The sequence below is a fragment of the Rhinoderma darwinii genome, chromosome 2 (assembly GCF_050947455.1).
Source record: "Rhinoderma darwinii isolate aRhiDar2 chromosome 2, aRhiDar2.hap1, whole genome shotgun sequence".
Lineage (NCBI taxonomy): Eukaryota > Metazoa > Chordata > Amphibia > Anura > Rhinodermatidae > Rhinoderma > Rhinoderma darwinii.
This window is the reverse complement of record NC_134688.1, coordinates 426,297,845-426,315,714: the sequence shown is the minus strand read 5'-3', so window position 1 is coordinate 426,315,714 and position 17,870 is coordinate 426,297,845. Positions and strand designations below refer to the sequence as shown.

At 41.3% G+C, this 17,870-nt stretch overlaps 1 protein-coding gene across 4 annotated transcripts in view; it reads left to right on the top strand.

The window, feature by feature from the left end:
* EFCAB5 (EF-hand calcium binding domain 5) overlaps positions 1-17,870 on the top strand; it is an 81,527-nt gene that overhangs the window by 52,748 nt on the left and 10,909 nt on the right. For all 4 annotated transcript variants that reach the window (XM_075854333.1, XM_075854332.1, XM_075854330.1 and 1 more), the window contains 9 exons: positions 5,637-5,851; positions 6,267-6,423; positions 7,478-7,764; positions 7,850-8,019; positions 8,311-8,539; positions 10,449-10,601; positions 10,930-11,036; positions 11,843-12,099; positions 15,867-16,096. In XM_075854333.1, the coding sequence (XP_075710448.1) occupies positions 5,637-5,851; positions 6,267-6,423; positions 7,478-7,764; positions 7,850-8,019; positions 8,311-8,539; positions 10,449-10,601; positions 10,930-11,036; positions 11,843-12,099; positions 15,867-16,096 (1,805 nt within the window). The remainder of the gene's footprint in view (positions 1-5,636; positions 5,852-6,266; positions 6,424-7,477; positions 7,765-7,849; positions 8,020-8,310; positions 8,540-10,448; positions 10,602-10,929; positions 11,037-11,842; positions 12,100-15,866; positions 16,097-17,870) is intronic.

The following is a 17,870-nucleotide window of genomic DNA, read 5'->3' as shown; positions in this document are numbered from 1 at the left end:
AGTTCAGGGGCGTCAGGAGCCAAGGAGAAGGCCCACTCTTGGGGCCCTTCCTGGAGTCGGGATATGATGATACCCACCCGCTGGTTCTCGGAACCTGAGGAGTGGGGCTTAAGGCGGAAATATAGTCTGCAACTCTCCCGGAAGGAGAGAAACGTCTTACGGTCCCCTGAAAACCGGTCAGGTAACTTGAGGTCGGGTTCTAGAGGTGAGGTGGTGCGCCCAACCCTTTGGGCCAGGGCCTGGACCTGTAGGGAGAGGCCCTGCATCTGCTGGGTCAGGGTCTCAAGGGGGTCCATGATAGCGACAGCGTAGGAGAAATGGTAGACTAGGTAAGGGCTTGTTATTCTGTGATGGCAGGAAGGAGGTGAAGGGAAAGTGAGCCCTAATCTACCCACCGCCCTGTCCCTGCCTACTTGCAACGACCCGCCCTAGGCGACGAGGTACAACTGGGCGGCGGTCCCTACGCTGTCTAAGTGCACAGGAAAACAAACAGGGAACACGCAAGGGAAGGGGCAGTAGCCACGGAACGCCACGAGGAAACGGAGCGGCGAACGAACAGTCAGGACCAGGACGAAGTGAGTAACCCGAGCGGGCACGGAGACAGAAGCAAGCCAGGGGCAAAGCAAAGCAAAGCAAGTCAAGTCAAGGAGAACTGCAGCAAGGCAGAAGCACGGCAGAAGCAGGCTGGAGCAAGCAGCAGTGGGGCCAGGAATCCAAAAGAATAACAAGCAATGAGGAAGAGAAAACTGCAGGTATAAATGGACAGGGGGCGGAGCTAACTCTGACTGACCAGGCCGCGATAGGCTCTCCCACTCCTGAGCCTGCCACCCTGATTGGTGGGAGCCGGTGTCAGTCTAAGAGGTCTGGCCTCAGGTGTCGACTGATTAACCCTGGGAGTCTCCACAGACGTAGTGCCTGGCAGATCCTTTACAACACTATTTGCTTTTACACGTGTTTTCTCTGGAGGATTACTACATCATCTATGGCTACTGCTACAATTGTCCTTTATCTTCCATTTAGGAGACATACAATTTTGAAATGCAGGGAGAAGGTTTTAACCTTATCAGTTGTTTATAGGTATGAAAATAGTACTTCCGTGAACTAAAGGCATCAGTAGCTGTAGTAGCTTTAGTGATGTTAGAGATTGAGACATTGAGATGAGCGTAGCTAACCTTGGACGTGAAAAACTGCAGTTTTTCACGTCCGAGGTGCACCTGTGCGGGTCGCATTGTCACGGATCCCTCATAGACTAGAGTCTATGGAAGGATGTGTGACACACCGGAAAATAGGACATGTCCTATTTTTTCATTGACCCTTCAGATGCTCCGTTAAAACAACGATCGTGTGAACGGCCCCATTGTAATACATGAGTCCATGTGACGGCCGTTGCTTTAACGGCCGTCACACGGATGAGATAAACACTCTGTCTGAATGAGCCCTTACTATACAGATACTCAGGAGTCATGCAAGGATTTCAGCTACTTCCTTTTATCCCTGACAGATTTATAGGCCTTTCTCTCAGCTTTGGGCCTGCTGAAATCAATGGACACAATATCCAAACCAAACAAACTCTAATAATTTGGTACTCCTGGAATTGTGTAAAATCTGACTATGCTGTAACTAATAACTGAAGAGTCTATTATGGGACGAAGATATTAGCACCGTAGTTTTAGTTAATACTTTTCTTCACTGTCTGAGAGAATATCATTTTTCTACCTGGACCCAAGTGCTTCAGTAAATTGTGACAACACTGCTCATGCTCAGCAATACTCCCACTATTTACGATAGTAAATATCTCTATAGAAATTGTTATGCATATAGTCATAAGACAGTTGTTATACATGTTTATCGTAGTGTTCACTGTAAATACCAACCCCCATAAAACTAAAAATAGTGAAATAAATATGACAATGGCCAGTAATAACTTTTATAAAAGAATGACATCAAACACATTATAACTATTTAACATGACAAATTCCCTTTAAGCATTATTTTAAGTCATTCCTTAAATGTTTTATTCATCAGTAGTTTTAGACTGTCATTTTATGCTTCAAATACTTCAAATTCAAGTTCTTTTCCTTTTGAACTATTAATGAAATCTTTAGAAATGCAGCAGAAATAACTTAATCCCATTTATCCACTTCTCCTTGTTAATTATCTTGACAGATTCATATAAGGCATAATAAGTTTGGCAATGGTTTAAATTGTTCTTAGAACAAACTTTAATAATTGTTTTACTAGCACATGAATGTCCACTTTTTAACACCATTTCTACTCTGAAAATTAAGAGGTATAATATATTATGAAATTAATCAACACAAAGACTGTAAAGACAGACAACACATGGGGCTTTCATCATACTTATAACCCTGTAAAAATCCCTGTCTATACACTCCCAGTCCCCTTTGTGCCCCCACACAGTAATAGTGCCCTTCTTTGTATAACACAGTAATAGTTTTCCCACGTATTGATGATACCTGCTTAGTGTTTCCTCACAATAATGATGCCGCCATAATGCCTCCATTTAGTATGATTCCCCTCATAGTGCCCCATACACAGGATAATGCCCCCATAGTAGCCCCCACACAGTATGATGCCCCGATAGTGCCCCATACACAAAATAATGCCGCCATAGTGCTTCCACATTGTTTCATGCTTCCATAGTGCCCCCTTAGTGTCCAGTGCACAGTACAATGCCCCCATAGTGCCTCGTACACAGTAGCATGCCCCCATACAGTATAATGCTCCCGTAGTGCCTCCACACAGAATCTTGCCCCTTTAGTGCCACCTACCCAGTACAATACTTCCATAAAGTCGCATAGACAGTATTATGCCTCATAGTGCCTCTTCACAGTATTTTTGCCTTCATAATGCCACTATACAGTACCATGCCGCATAGTGCCTCCCCACAGTATCATGCCGCTAGAGTGCTTTACCATAATATAATGCCCCCATAGTGCCCCCCACAGTATCATGCCCCTAGTGCCTTTCCACAGTATAATGCCCCCATATTTCTTCATACACCGTATAATTCCCCAGAGTGCCCACTACATGCCCCAGAGTGCCCCCTACACAGAAACAGAGCACACAAAAAATACTTACCTAGCCCAATTCCCATGACGAATGGAGCAGATCACTCTGCAGGTCTCCTCCAGTATGTGCTGTGTGGTTCAGCGCAGGCAGGCGAGATGTCACTGTGCTCATGGCACCCTGCTCCACCATACTATTCATACATGTGGCAGGCGTCTCAGGACAACGGAACATGGGTTGGAATCCGGTACTGTCCTGCTGGATCCGGGACGGTTGTGAAGCATAAATATAACTTTATTGTGCTCCATTTTTCTGTTACAGAGCTTCAAATCCCTTGTCTCCCTTCACAACCTTGGAGTTAAATGATAACATTCTGGCTCCCTACTGCCACCATTAGGGGGAGCTTAGGAGCTGTTTATTATTTAGTAGATTTATACATTAAACTCAATGATAAAGGCCCTAAGGTCCTGTTCACATCTGCATCACAGATCCAGCCATAAATATCGCAAGCAGAAGTGCAGGATTCTGTGCTATTGTTTCCGGCAAAACCATAGATACCATGACGGAAAACAGACAGAACCCATTAAAGTCAATGGGTCCTGTCAGGCGCTGATGGTGACTGTCATACAACGGTACCAGCGCTTCCGGTTTTTTGGTTCTTCTGCTCCTCTGAAGGAGCAGAACAATGGAAATACACATGCAGGAGCGAACAGGCCCTAAGTCTGTCATACTATTATAAATATAGAGCTTATGTTGCCTTTAATATCACATCCAATGTGCAAGGTTTATAATATTAAAGGGGCACTCCCATACATTTTTTTATTCTCTGGCCCATTGGAAAGGCACGTTATATAAATTGTGGTGAAAGTAATCTTACCGGTGGCTGTATTTGTGAGTTTTCCACTCCCTCCTCAGCTGTGTCATGTGACCAGCAATCGGACAATCCAACATCCACAGCGTCTCATGTGTGGGCAGGAAGTCAGTTTCTCCATTCATTTCTATGAGACTCACATCGAGGCTGTGATAGTAATGAATAGAGAAACTGACTTCCTGTCCACACATGAGACGCTGTAGCAGTTGGAGAGTCCTATAGATGGTCACATGACACAGCTGAGGACGAGAAGCGAGTGGATAACTCACAAATACAGCCACTGGTAAGAAGATTACCGTCACCACAATTTACATATTGTGCCTCTCAAATGGGCCAGAGAATACAAAATTTTGTGGGAGTTCTCCTTTAACAGTACCGTCTGAAAACTGCTGTGACATCTGTCCTCTGCCTTTTAAGAATATTACATTGTTATACTTATTATCCTGTGCAGGTGGTTTTTCTTGACCAAAATAATAAGATCTATTCATTAAAAACGCTAGCCCTTTATGCTTTATGCCATGAGAAATTAGTGTATTCAACCTCCCACATTTACTTTGAAGTGGTCATTCACTAACTTGTGTTTTTATTAGTAGCAAGATCAAAGGAAGCTTCTGGCATCTTAAGTGTAAATATAATCTGTCCATCTTAGAAGAAAATGGATTCTCGGAAACACACTGCCTCACAACATAAAGATTCCAGAGTCTATAAAATGAAACTTTTTATGTGTAACCTAGCATCGCAGAACGCCAAAGTCTCCGTAGAGACTTTGGTAGAAAAGAAAATATAAACTTGGCCTCCTCCACCCCTTAATAGCCAGCCAAACCTTCCCTGCTGCTGTTCAGACACAGGAAATATTAAACAGTGTTTCTTTTTTCAAATAATGAACAAAATCCAGAAATAAATTTAAATGAACTTCCTATTTTGGAAGGACATTGGCAGAACTAAAATGTAACTCCACATCAAAGATATATATTTTAAAAAATGTAAAAAAAAATACCCACTGACGGAACAGAAAAACAGAATTCATAGCACAGATGTGAAAAGAGCCTAAACTGTAAACAATGGCCATGTTCAGACGTGACAGATTTGTTGCTGATTTTATGTGCTGTTTCCACATAAAAAAACTGCAACAAAGTACAGTACCATGCAAGGCAGTAATGCATTGAAATACATAAGTATTCCAATGCATAATTATTACAAATTAAATAAGTAAAAGTCACTTAGCGGGACAAACAATAAATAATTAAAAACGTTTAATGAAATAAATAGTTAATAAAAACACGATTAAATAAGTCAGAAAAAAATAAATATATATATATTAGGTCTCCCGTTAATCATTACAAACCGTAAAATAAATGCAAAATGTTATTTAGCCCGTTCAGAGAACAAGCATAAAAAAATCACAAAAAACAATGAATAAATTAACAATGTGTTGTTGTTTTTTTTTTCTATTCCACAAAAAAACAAACAAATATAATCTATATTAATATATGACAATGAATCATGAGGCATAAAATTATTTAATTTTTTTGAGTGAAATAATGAACTAGATATTGCTGCAGCTAATGGACGTTTTATTCTATAGAAATATTAGATCTACACATTAGATTACTGTGTGTGCGTGTGTGTGTGTGTGTGTGTGCGCGTGCGCGCGTGCGCGTATAAAGTTGCTGTGTTTGAGGTCTGATAAAAAGAGGGTCATTACTATCTTAAATAGAATTTATTTAATTTTCAGATTTACGAACCATCATCTCAGATATTAATACACGTGGTCCATCACGTATCCCTAGTGCTTTCAATGACTGTGCCCTCAACTTGCCCCAATTTGTTCAGCTGATGGAGACATTTGTGGGAGAAGTAGCTCCACTGGCAGCTGTAGAGGAGCTCACGTCTTTTATACAGAGGGAATATGTTGAGACGGAAGAGGAGAGAATTGCGTTGTTGGCTAAAGTACGGTACTTTCTGTTCAGATTGTATCTTCTAATACATCTGTATTTATGCCATATTTTCCTTTGAGCTCTTGAAATTTTTTTGTGCCAGTATTGGGTCATAGAGTATTGACATGACCCATGATGGGATTTAATACTGTACTCATCCCCACTTATTTTTGTACGCCACTCTTGGGTTTCCAGGGGAACAGCATGTTGGGTTAAAAAGGTAAGAGCCTCATCTGTAAGCCACGAAAATGATCAGTATCTAGCCTGGAATTTTCTTTTTCAAACTAAGTATGACTTAAGGAGATTTTTTTTACATTTTTTTTTTTTAGATTAAACATAATGCAATATTTATATAAATGAACGAATATTTTATGAATATGTATCTTTCAATTTCATAACATTCTGCTTATTTATAATACATTTCAAAGGTACGGCATGATACTCTTCTTGCACGACAGAAGCTAGTACTACAGGCCCTCTTTGAGAAATGGGACAATGATGGTTCAGGATTCTTAGAGTTGGAGGAGATAGAAGTAGTCTTGGCCAAATATAAAGAAGGAATGGAATCAGAGGTGGTGACTAAAGGTGAGATTTGCTTTGAGCTTTTCTGAACTAAAACCACCTACATCATTTTTATGTACATAAATGTACTACATGAATATTATAACGATGAAATGAAATAATCAGTGTGGTAATTCTCACCGTTTCTATGCATAAATTTGTGGAGGCCTCATGAAAAGTATCCAAAATTAGTTAAGTTGGCCTTCATGGTTTGGGACCCTGGTCTTTCACAGCTCTTACAATGTTCAGATGTACTTTGTATAGAAAATGACGTATATTAAACAAATTTCTTGAATGCAAATTTAAATGAATGAATGTGACACATGACACATAGACATACGGTAAATTCATTCCTGATGCATTGTCGTTATGTCATGGAGACATCATGAGGTTAAACCAAACTGCTGTATGTTTTACAATATATGTGGAACCCTTGAAATAAACACATAAATTATTCCTTACATGACTGTTATACCAACCATGAATCCAGGACACGATCAATGGCATGATATTCTAAATTGATGTTAATACATAGATTACATTATTCTCCCCTTTTCTTACTCTAAATTGTGTTTCACTCTTCTTCTAGTTGTGTCAGATGTGGCACGTTGAAAACGTAATTTACTTTATATGCTATGCCCTAGGGTTGGGGTATATTGGACAGAGGTGTTGATTGGACAGAGGCTTTTATTGATCACTATATCACTGGATCCATTTATATGTTTTGGGGGATATGTCTGGTTTAAACTCTTTATCATTGCACTACAGAATTTTTTTGGCAAAATTGTTGTTTATGGTGAGACTATTTATTCTTAGGGGGTTGGTTACTCCTCAACCGTCAGCCTGTCTGCAATGGCTTACTTTGGCTAAACAAATATTAGAAGTATTTTACTCCTCTTAAGGGTGCCAGTTCAGAAACTAGGACAAACCTTCTGTTTTGCGTTATTTAATTTTTTTTATAATAATTATTTCCTGTTTTTTAAATTCATCTTCTTTCCCCTCTTTTTCCCAGGTGGGTTGTGCGTTTGTAAATCTCAGTTTACAGGGATTATTTTTTTAATTCATTTCTTACGTTTAGGAAGGGAAAGTCTAAGCTCTTCAAGGTCTCAGCGCGGATCAAGAAAGTTGTCAGTGACTGAGTTCATAAGGTACATCCTGAGTTTGATCCATCAGCTTCCAGGTCCAGAAGAAGAGGTATATGAAAATATGGTAGAATTTCTGACCATCAGTGTGGAGCGAACCCAGGCAGAGAAGCTACGTGGAGCATCTCGAAGGAAGTGGCTACAGCACATACAGTTGGTGGCTGAAACCAGTGGTGGGAGATTTGAGCCAGTGTACAGAGCTGTATTTCAGGCACTGTATAAGGCACGTCTAAATCTACATGGTATCAGGATGCACTAAGCATCAACATTTATAGAGATCTAAAGCTTTAGTCTCCATGTACTTATAGGATGCAGAGGCTCATGGGAATAACAAGAAGATCAGTGCCAGTATTGCCCTTCTAGAACAAAGTTCAGTAAGAGAAAGGTGGAATGAAGTTCTACGTTATGTCGCATGTACTTCTGAAGATGCCATATATTTATTAAATAAGACACTGACCAGAGACATGAAGGGAGTAAGGTAAGAGAATATTAAAAAGGATGTCAACTGTAAAACTAAAAGAAGCAGTTCAAATCTATGAAATATGGAAGCCGCAGCCCTATGAAATGTTGAATAAAAAAAAATCATTTTTTACCAGCTTCTATTTCATATTTGCTTCCAACGCCTTCTCAATTCTTATTATATTAATTTTCTAAATTCGTTTTTTTATTACCCCTTTGCTCTTTGAATTATTCTTGTATATTTTAGAGATTTGGTATAATACCAATGTATGCTTACAGTTTATCAATGTTCAATACCTATAATGTCCAGCTTTGCAGCAGTGGACAGTGGGACACCACAACATGTGCCTCGCATTCAGTATCATGGTAATATTCACTTATGGAATACAGAGCGGTCTGAAGAAGAGAAAAAGGGATCACTCATTGTACTGCCACTAATGGACGTGCAACAGCGAGTATTCGGCACCCTCAGCATTGACACTCTGAGAGAACTTCGAGACCGAAATATATTCCTCACACATGAAATACATTTTTATCAGGTATGTATGAACAACATCAACATTATGGATGATGGTTAGGTAATGATTCCCAGTGGCGGATTAAGTAGACCATAGGCCCTGGGCTGTTCCGCAAACTTGGGCCCCCTTCCCCACTGCCGCTCTGCCGTGTCTATAGTGAACACCACCTTTTTGTGCGAGCATTGACAAATGGGTGTTACGATTCCTCTTGTCAAAGGGCTGTGTCCCTACATGCTGACAGTCTCCAACCATCGCTAACAGTATCACACTGTTCAGGGACAGTTCCTCTTGACAATGGGAATGGTAACACACATTTGTCTATTAGTCCTGGGTACACAAAGATATGTAGAATACAAGGATTTCCTACAACAGACATTTCAGGAGAGGTGACAGATCCCCTATAGATCCAGTGACTCACAAGTGATCTCTGATGGGAGTCGTTTTCTTTTCTTCTCCATCTGACGCAGAGCGTTATGGCGACTTCTCCTGATGAGACATCTTTGCCCATCACTTCTGCAGCCATTTCCTACCTCTATAGAAGCATACAAATTTAGACACCAAGGCCCAGAACTATACATTAAAGGTGTTGTCCAGGCACAGACCGCTTTTTATACCGATGACCTATCGATGTGCCCGGACAACCTCTTTTACTCAGACTAATACATTTGGACCCCAGACTAGATCATAGAATACATACAGACCCCAGACCTTCTAAACTATTGCAGTCCCCAGACCAGACCCCCCTGAACAAATACAGACCCCAGAACAAGCAGCCTAAATAAATACAGTCCTCAGACAGGACCCCTAAATACAGACCCCAGACCCGACCCTCTACACTAATAATGACCCAAAACCAGACTCCCTCAATACAGACCCCAGATCAGACCCCCCTAAACTAAAACCGACCCCTAAATAAAGTCCCCTAAACTAATAAAGACTCTAGACCAGGCCCCCTAAATACAGACCCCATAAACTAATACAGTCCCCACACCAGACCCCCTAAATAGAGAGCCCTTAAACCAATCCATCCCTTTATACTTACTTAGCAGCTCACCTCAGTCTTCTCTGTGGAATTTTGGTGCCGCTCAAGGACCTGCGGTCATGTGACCAGCAGGTCTCTAAACAGTAGTAAGAGCTGCAGGGATGAGGTCATGTGACCAACAGGTCTCTAAACAGTAACAAAACGCCCTATGATGATCCGCCATTGATGATTCCATAAAACATTTTGATCATAAGGTGTCATAGCAAATAACTAGCTAGATTTATTTTTGACTATTAAAATCCCTAGATCACTTAATGGGTATGTCCACCTTTGCAACCAAAGCTTTCTAGAGCTCCTATGTAGACCTATATGACTCCATGCTAACAGACTACAAATGAACCCTGTGTAGTCTGATCCTGCTGTCATATTCCCTTCCATCTGTCCCCTACCTCTTGCTAATGAACATTTGGTAGGTCAGCAAGAAGTAGGGGGCAGACGGAAGGTAGTTTGACTGCAGGATCAGATTATACAGGGTTTGTTAATAGTCTGTAATTGCAGTTGTAGATACAAAACTATGGATTTAAAAAGGTTATTTGTAAAGTTGCTGCATTGCTTATTTTATGTGAAACAAAAAAATGGTTGCAGAGGTGGGCATACACTTCAACTTTTTGAAAACGTCGATTGCCTTGAGCCTTGGAACATCATTGTAAATTCTTGGTGACTTACTGGTTAGTACTGTTGCCTTGTCACACTTTTTTTACATGGAGTTTTATGTTATTCTCATGTTGGCCTGGTTCTCCGTCCAACACTCTAATTTCCTTCAACGTAATATGACTGAATTGTCTTCCTATAAAACAGTAATTGTTTTCGAAAGGGTATCATATTGTATACCTACTACACCAGTTTTGTAATTTAATGGTATCATATTGTTGGTTTAATTTTCTCTAGGGTGTAACAAATGCTTTTAGTACCGCATACCACCACGTCCAGAGGCAAAGAAATCTAGTACAGCTGGTGAGCAGTGCACTTGCTTGGATCTACAGCCGTGCTCCCAATATTCGGGCCATCAACACCTACCTAATGGAGCCATGTGGGGATAAGGTACTTGTCTTTGATCATACAGTCTTCCACTAATAAAATAATTTTATAAGAGATCCTAGACAAGATATGGTAATAGAACAGAGCCCGACATCATCTGTTATTATTGAGCACTGGGTATATATGTCGGACATGACATTGTTGTGAGTTGTTCATGAGACCAAGGTAGTCAAGAGATGTTATATAATAGGAATATCATGATCATAAAGCTGGTATGCCGGGTATAGAACTATATCTAATAGACATGAAACTGTATGTAGTTGGCACTGGGCTGCTATACGTATGATCATACAGAAATTAAAGTTTTTAAACTCTCTTATTACTTACACAGGCACAAGGATATGTATTTCGGAACATGATGCACACAGACAACAGCACAGGAGTGTCTGAAATATACAGTTCTCCTGCCACGCTGCGCAGACGGGACAACTTGTTCAGGTCAGTTTTACACATTTTCAGTTTTAGTTGGTTTTGGGAACGCTAGGGATTGTCAGGATAAGCTTTAAAAAGAAAATTCTTTCTTTTATTTGGGGTATTGCTAACTCCAGGTGGAGAATGAATGGAGAGGTGGCTGTGCATATGCGCGGCTGTCTCTACTCATTCTATAGATATTACAGAAAGAGCCGAGCAAGCAGGCTCAGTTATTCCCATAATTCCCAAAGGAATAAATAAAGAGAGCCATGTACCACCTCTCTATTCTTTCTATACCTGGATGGCATGGCCGGGGACCGCCTCACCGGGCAAGATCGGGGTTGGCTGACTCCTGTTCTGGATATAAGATGCGGGTCCTGCATCTATCAGACATTTATGCCATATTCCATAGGTATGACATAAATATTTTATCTGTGAATAGTCTTTTAAGATATGGCTCAAAAAAAAAAAAAGACTACAAGCAATACTAAGGGTAAGGGATTGAAAGGTGCCTGGATAAGCCAAGCCTCCCCTCCTTGGAAAAAAAAAGCCCAAAAAACATATAAACATGTAAGTTTGAAACGTTTTTGCCTTTGTGACCATTAGTAAAGTGAAGAAGGATGAAATCAGTAGTGTCTTATTACAAAGGGCATCAAGTTGGCATTAGGTGAAAATATAAAACTAATGATGACTGATATTAAGATTGAACATATACATATAAACGTGAACTTATTTTATATGTTTATAATTTTAAGAGTATTCTATAAAATGAGCAATTCAATGATATCATTAAGTCCTATTATGAGCATAATACTGGAAGTTTATTTGGACAGGGACTACCTATTTAAATGTGCAGATAGCTCAGAGGTTATCACAACTGATGCCTATGGAGAACGCCACATTGCTGTACCCATCCGTGATCCATCAGGAAGAGCTCTGGGAGTGCTAGATCTAAACACAGGGCACTGCAGGGATTTACCAGCCCACGAGTACCAGGACTTACAGAAAATGCTGCAGATGCTACAGAGTGCTTGTTATGAAATTCTGGAGGAAGAACCATCTAGAGACATCCAAAAAAAGATAGTCTTAGGTAAGATTTCAATTATCTATACCTTTTGGACCAAATCCTCTTTAGAGACACACACCCCATCACCAATTTTGTCATAAACAGAGGTTTGGTCAGGTCTTCAAAAAATTTATTACAGTATTTCAGAAATTTACCACTAGAGTGCAGTATTATCCTGTTTAGTAGTGGAGAAGCTCAGTCTCCCTTCACATGAACATAAGGGCATGTACTCTATTCACAGGGGTTGTCCAGCCTTATGTAAACTAAGCTTAAATAGGAACTACGCTTTCATCAAACTTTTTATACGTCACAGAGACATATCAAAAGTTTGGATTAGTGGGGGTCCGGGTGCTGAGCCCCCCCCCATAGTTCCTAAAACGAGGGGGCAAAAGTTTGATGAAAGTGTATTATAATATACTTTGTGTGTTCAATTCCTCACCATTTTACAATTTTCAAGATCTCTGCTAGTGTTAATGAATGACATAATTGTTGTTTATATTTAGGGTCTCTAAACCTGTACACACCTCTTAGCTAAAGGTTTCCTACAACATATCTAGTATTGGTAATCGTCAGTGAACTGATTGTAGATTGAATTACACTTCTAGTTATGGGAAAAGTAGGAAGGGTTAATGAAGTTACCGCCTCCGTTTTTGCCTCCGCCCCTATCTTGGCAAGTCTCAGATTAACACCGTAAAACTAGTAATATTTTTAGTACATTACTAGCTTTACGAGCAGCTACCAGCAGAAGGCAGTGTGTAGGGCAGTGGTACGCAACCTTTTTTGTATGGCGTGCCGATAAGCTAAAAATAAAATCAGATGAAGTACTCCGTGTGCCATGTAAACGTGAAATTCATATAACACAATCTGTTACCACGTATGTGACATGAACCAATTAATCAGTTAATTAAACTTACGATTTAGTGTAACCCTTGTCTCTGACTTTCTTTGCAAAGATGATCCTCCTGTGGTACATACACGGCTACTGAACACCAGCTGGGGGAAGTGTACACATAGGAGAGACAACAGCTACTGAACACCAGCTAGGGGGAGGTGTTCACATAGGAGAGACCACAGCTACTGAACACCAGCTAGGGGGAAGTGAACATAGGAAAGACCGCAGCTACTGAATATCAGCGTGGGGGCACTGCACACAGGAGAGACCGCAGCTACTGAATATCAGCGTGGGGGCGCTGCACACAGGAAAGTCCGCGAGGACATAGGAGAGATTAATAGCTACTGAACATCAGCTTGGGGGGAGAGAAGTTTTTCTTTTACAGAGTGGTTACTGAACTAATTCTTTGCGGCGCTGATCACCAGGAGAGAGCAGCCTTGCATTATGTGCTTGCCAAGTGTTCAGCAGCGACAAACACAATGAAGCACTGCTCTCTCCTGGTGATCAGCGCCGCCAACTGCACAATGATGCTCTACTCACTCTCTCTCTCTCTCTCTCGCTCTCTCTCTCTGCCTGTCTGTCTGTGTCTCTCTCTCTCTCTGTCTCTCTCTCTCTCTCTCTCTCCCTCTGTTTAGCGCTGGACACTGGGAGAGGGAAGTGTGCCAGCAAACCATGCCCCACGTGCCAGCTGTGGCACCGGTGCCACAGGTTGCTGACCCCTGGAGTAGGGTATGCCCTTAGTTATGTCCAAACAGATGCCTATACATTTTTATGCGCAGACATTAAAGTATTAGAATAAACTGATATTCCAATATATAAAAGTTAAAATTAAAAGATCAAAAGGTACAGTCCCCTACTAGGACTACAACAAATGGAAACAAAATTCAATAAACATAATGTAATTAAAAAATAACACTGCAAAAAAAATAAAAATAATGCGGGGAGGCAAATATTGCAGTTTAAGCAAATACAGTACCTAATATTTTCTACTAATTATCTTTAAAGAGGCTTTAGCACCACATTATAAGTGCCCTATCTTGTACATAATGTGATCGGCGCTGTAATGTAGATTACAGCAGTGTTTTTTATTTAGAAAAACGATAATTTTTTACGGAGTTGTGACCTATATTAGATTTATGCTAATATCTTTCTTAATGGACAACTGGGCGTGTTTTACTTTTTGACCAAGTGGGCGTTGTGGAGAGAAGTGTATGACGCTGACCAATCAGCGTCATACACTTCTCCCCGTTCATTTACACAGCACATAGTAATTTTACTAGATCACTATGTGCAGCCACATACACACACACTAACGTTACTCAAGTGTCCTGACAGTGAATATACATTACCTCCAGCCAGGACGTGATGTCTATTCAGAATCCTGACACTTTGGTAACGTTTGTGTGCGATTTACAGCAAGGCAAGCATAATCTCGTTTTAAATGACAGTTTACAGCATAATCTCGCGAGATTACACTTGCCTTGCTGTAAATCTCACACAAACGTTACCGAAGTGTCAGGATTCTGAATAGACATCATGTCCTGGCTGGAGGTATTGTATATTCACTGTCCGGACACTTGAGTAACGTTAGTGTGTGTGTATGTGGCTGCACATAGTGATCTAGTAAGATTACTATGTGCTGTGTAAATGAACGGGGAGAAGTGTATGACGCTGATTGGTCAGCGTCATACACTTCTCTCCACAACGCCCAGTTGTCCATTAAGAAAGTCATTAGCATAATGCTAATATAGGTCATAACTCTGTCAAAAATGATAGTTTTTCTAAATAAAAAAACGCTGCTGTAATCTACATTACAGCGCCGATCACATTATGTAGATGATAAGCCACTTATAATGTGGGGACAGAGCCTCTTTAAGGGCCTGTACACATCAGCATTGCTCTTCCGTTGAGGAGTTCCGTCTGAGGTTTCCGTCAGGCTAACCCCTCAACGGAAAGGCAAACGGAAACCTTAGCAGTCAACTGCGCTATTGGTTTCGTCAAAACAACGGAACCCTGTCACAATGGTGTCCAACGGAAACCATGAACAACGTTTCCGTCACTATTGAGATCAATGGTGAGGGAAACGGAAGCTAAGGTTTCCGTTTGCCTTTCCGTTGAGGGGTTAACCTGACGGAAACCTCAGACGAAACCCCTTAACAGAAGGGCAACACTGAAGTGAACAGGCCCTAAGGTGTAATTCATTGTCACTTTCATATGATTTGTCATTAAAGCTTTGATATGACTTTATGTCTATGTATAACAGGGCTGTGCTCTTCTAGTTTAGGGTATGTTCACAAAGGGCGGATACGCTGAGTAAAAGCACACAGTGTATCTACCCTGTGCACCCCAGGAATTTCAGCCGAAAAACCGCACCAACAAACCGCAACAAATAAGCAATTACGCAAATACAATTGGCATGCTGCGGATTAATAAAATGCACCGCAGGTGAATTTCGTAGCGTTTTTTCCGCTCAGCATTTACGCAGCGTGTGGATGAGATTTATTCAAATCTCATCCACTCTGCTGCTACTGTATTTTGCTGTGGCTTTTCCGAAACCAAATCTGTTGCGGAAAATCCGCAGTATTTATTCTACGTGTGAAATTACCCTTAAAGAGTAACTGCACTTTTATCAAACTTTTGCACTCTGACAGTTCTTTAACAGCCGTATTCAGCCTGACGAACAGCGCTGATCACAGCCAAATGTGAAAATCTCTCAGTTGAGCACTTCTACGCTTTCTCATAACCCGAATCCAAACTTTTGATGTCTGTATGACTTATCAAAAGTTTGATGAAAGTGCAGTTACTCTTTAACTAAGGGATGTAGATTCTGATATGCTGCATAATACACATTGTTTGTGTAGTAATCTACCTTATTTCCTTTTAATTTACGTGACTGAAGAGGCAGAGCAAGGCCCAGGACAGAGGAGAGTAGGAGTACTATTCCATCGCTTCATGCTGCAAGACCTGAGACAGTGTGTTAGTAAACTAGACCACCAGTCATTTGCTGAACTGAAGAGCTACAAGGATCCTCCTGTCATGGTGCATAGTATCCTCAAGGCTGTGTTGCTTCTATTTTGTCCAGCATGGGCTGAGTCTGAGGAAATTCACAGCTGGAATCAGTGCAAGCTGGTAGGTGAAATGTAAAATTAGTACACATTGACTGTAAGGCCCTGTTCACCTCAGCGTCAGGCTTCCGTTCATGGGTTCCATTCGACCTTTCTGTCGTTCGACCTTTCCGTCGACTACGCTATTGTTTCTGTGAAGAGGAACGGAAAGCTTACGGAACAGAAACAAACGGAAACCAACTGTAATGGAAGCATTACCATTGAAATCAGTGGTAATGCAAACAGAAGCTATGGTTTAGTTTGGCTTTCCGTTCATCGGTTCCTCCGATGGAAGGGTCGAACAGAACTCCTAAACGGAAGCCTGACGCTGATGTGAACAGGCCCTAAAACATTCCAACTGTCCTTCACAAAGCGAGAATTCTTTATAAATGTAACCTTTCAACACCATTTTACAGATGTCTGCACAGTTCCTGCTCTGGAGTTTTGTTTTCTTGGATGTGTAGTCTTTATGCTAGGCACTGTATAGTAGGCAAAACTAACTCTCACACTGCATCATAGGAGCTGTAAAGGGTTTGTTTGTCAACAAGATTTATGACGATAACAAACCGGCAGATTGAGACTGCAGATCCAAACTGCTATATATATATATATATAACACGACCATAGAACAAAGTAACGGCACCAGGACTTCAGAGTAGATGAAACCAGGTGGATTTATTCACCTCAAATGACCGACGTTTCAGTTTGTCACAGAGCCTTTCTCTAGCTACTTGTTTGAGAAAGGTTCTGTGACGAACCGAAACGTTGCTCACTTGAGGTGAATAAATCCACCCTGTTTCATCTAGTCTGAAGTCCCGGTGAAGTTACTTTGTTCTATGGTCGTTTTATATTCAAGTTGGGGAATTGATACACCGATCATCTATAACATTAAAACCACTGACAGGTGAAGGGAATAAGATTATGTTGTTACAATGGCACCTGACAAGGGGGGGCATATATTAGGCAGCATGTGAACAGTCAGTTCTTGAAGTTGATGTGTTGGAAGTAGGAAAAATGAGCACGCATGAGGATCTAAGCAACTTTGACAAGGGAGAAATTGCGATGGCTAGATGACTGGGTCAGAGCATCTCCAAATCGGCAGGTCTTGTGGGGTGTTCCTGCTATGCAGTGGTTAGTACCTACCAAAAGTGGTCCAAGTCCAAAGCTCATTGATTTGTGTGGGAGTGCATAGGCTAGCCCGTCTGGTCCGATCCGACAGAAGAGCAATGTAATGTAATGTAGCGCAAACTGCTAAAAAAGTTAATGCTGGCTATGATAGAGAGGTTTCAGAAAACCCAGTGCCTCGCAGCTTGCTGCGTTTGGGGCTTTGGAGCCTCAGAATGATCAGCGTGCTAATGCTAACCCCTGTCCACCGCCAAAAGGACCTACATTGGGCACATGACCATCAGAACTGGACTATGGAGCAGTGGAAGACGTTGGCCTGGCCTGATGAATCACGTTCTCTGTTACATCATGTGAACGATCGGATGCGTGTATTTTAATTACTTTGGAAGAGATGGCACCAGAATGCACTATGGGAACAAGGCAAGGCAGCGGAAGCAGAATGATGCTCTGGGCAATGTTCATCTGGGAAATCTTGGGTCCTGGCATTCATGTGAATGTGACTTTGACACGTACCACTTACCTTAACATTGTATTAGACCTAATACACCGCTTTATGGCAACGCAGTGGCGTAGGTATAGGGGTCGCAACTGCGACCGGTCCCCTAAGCCTGGGGTTCCGAAGCCCCCCGTTGCCACACACAGCTGACCGCGCTGGTATCGCTTCCAACTGAATC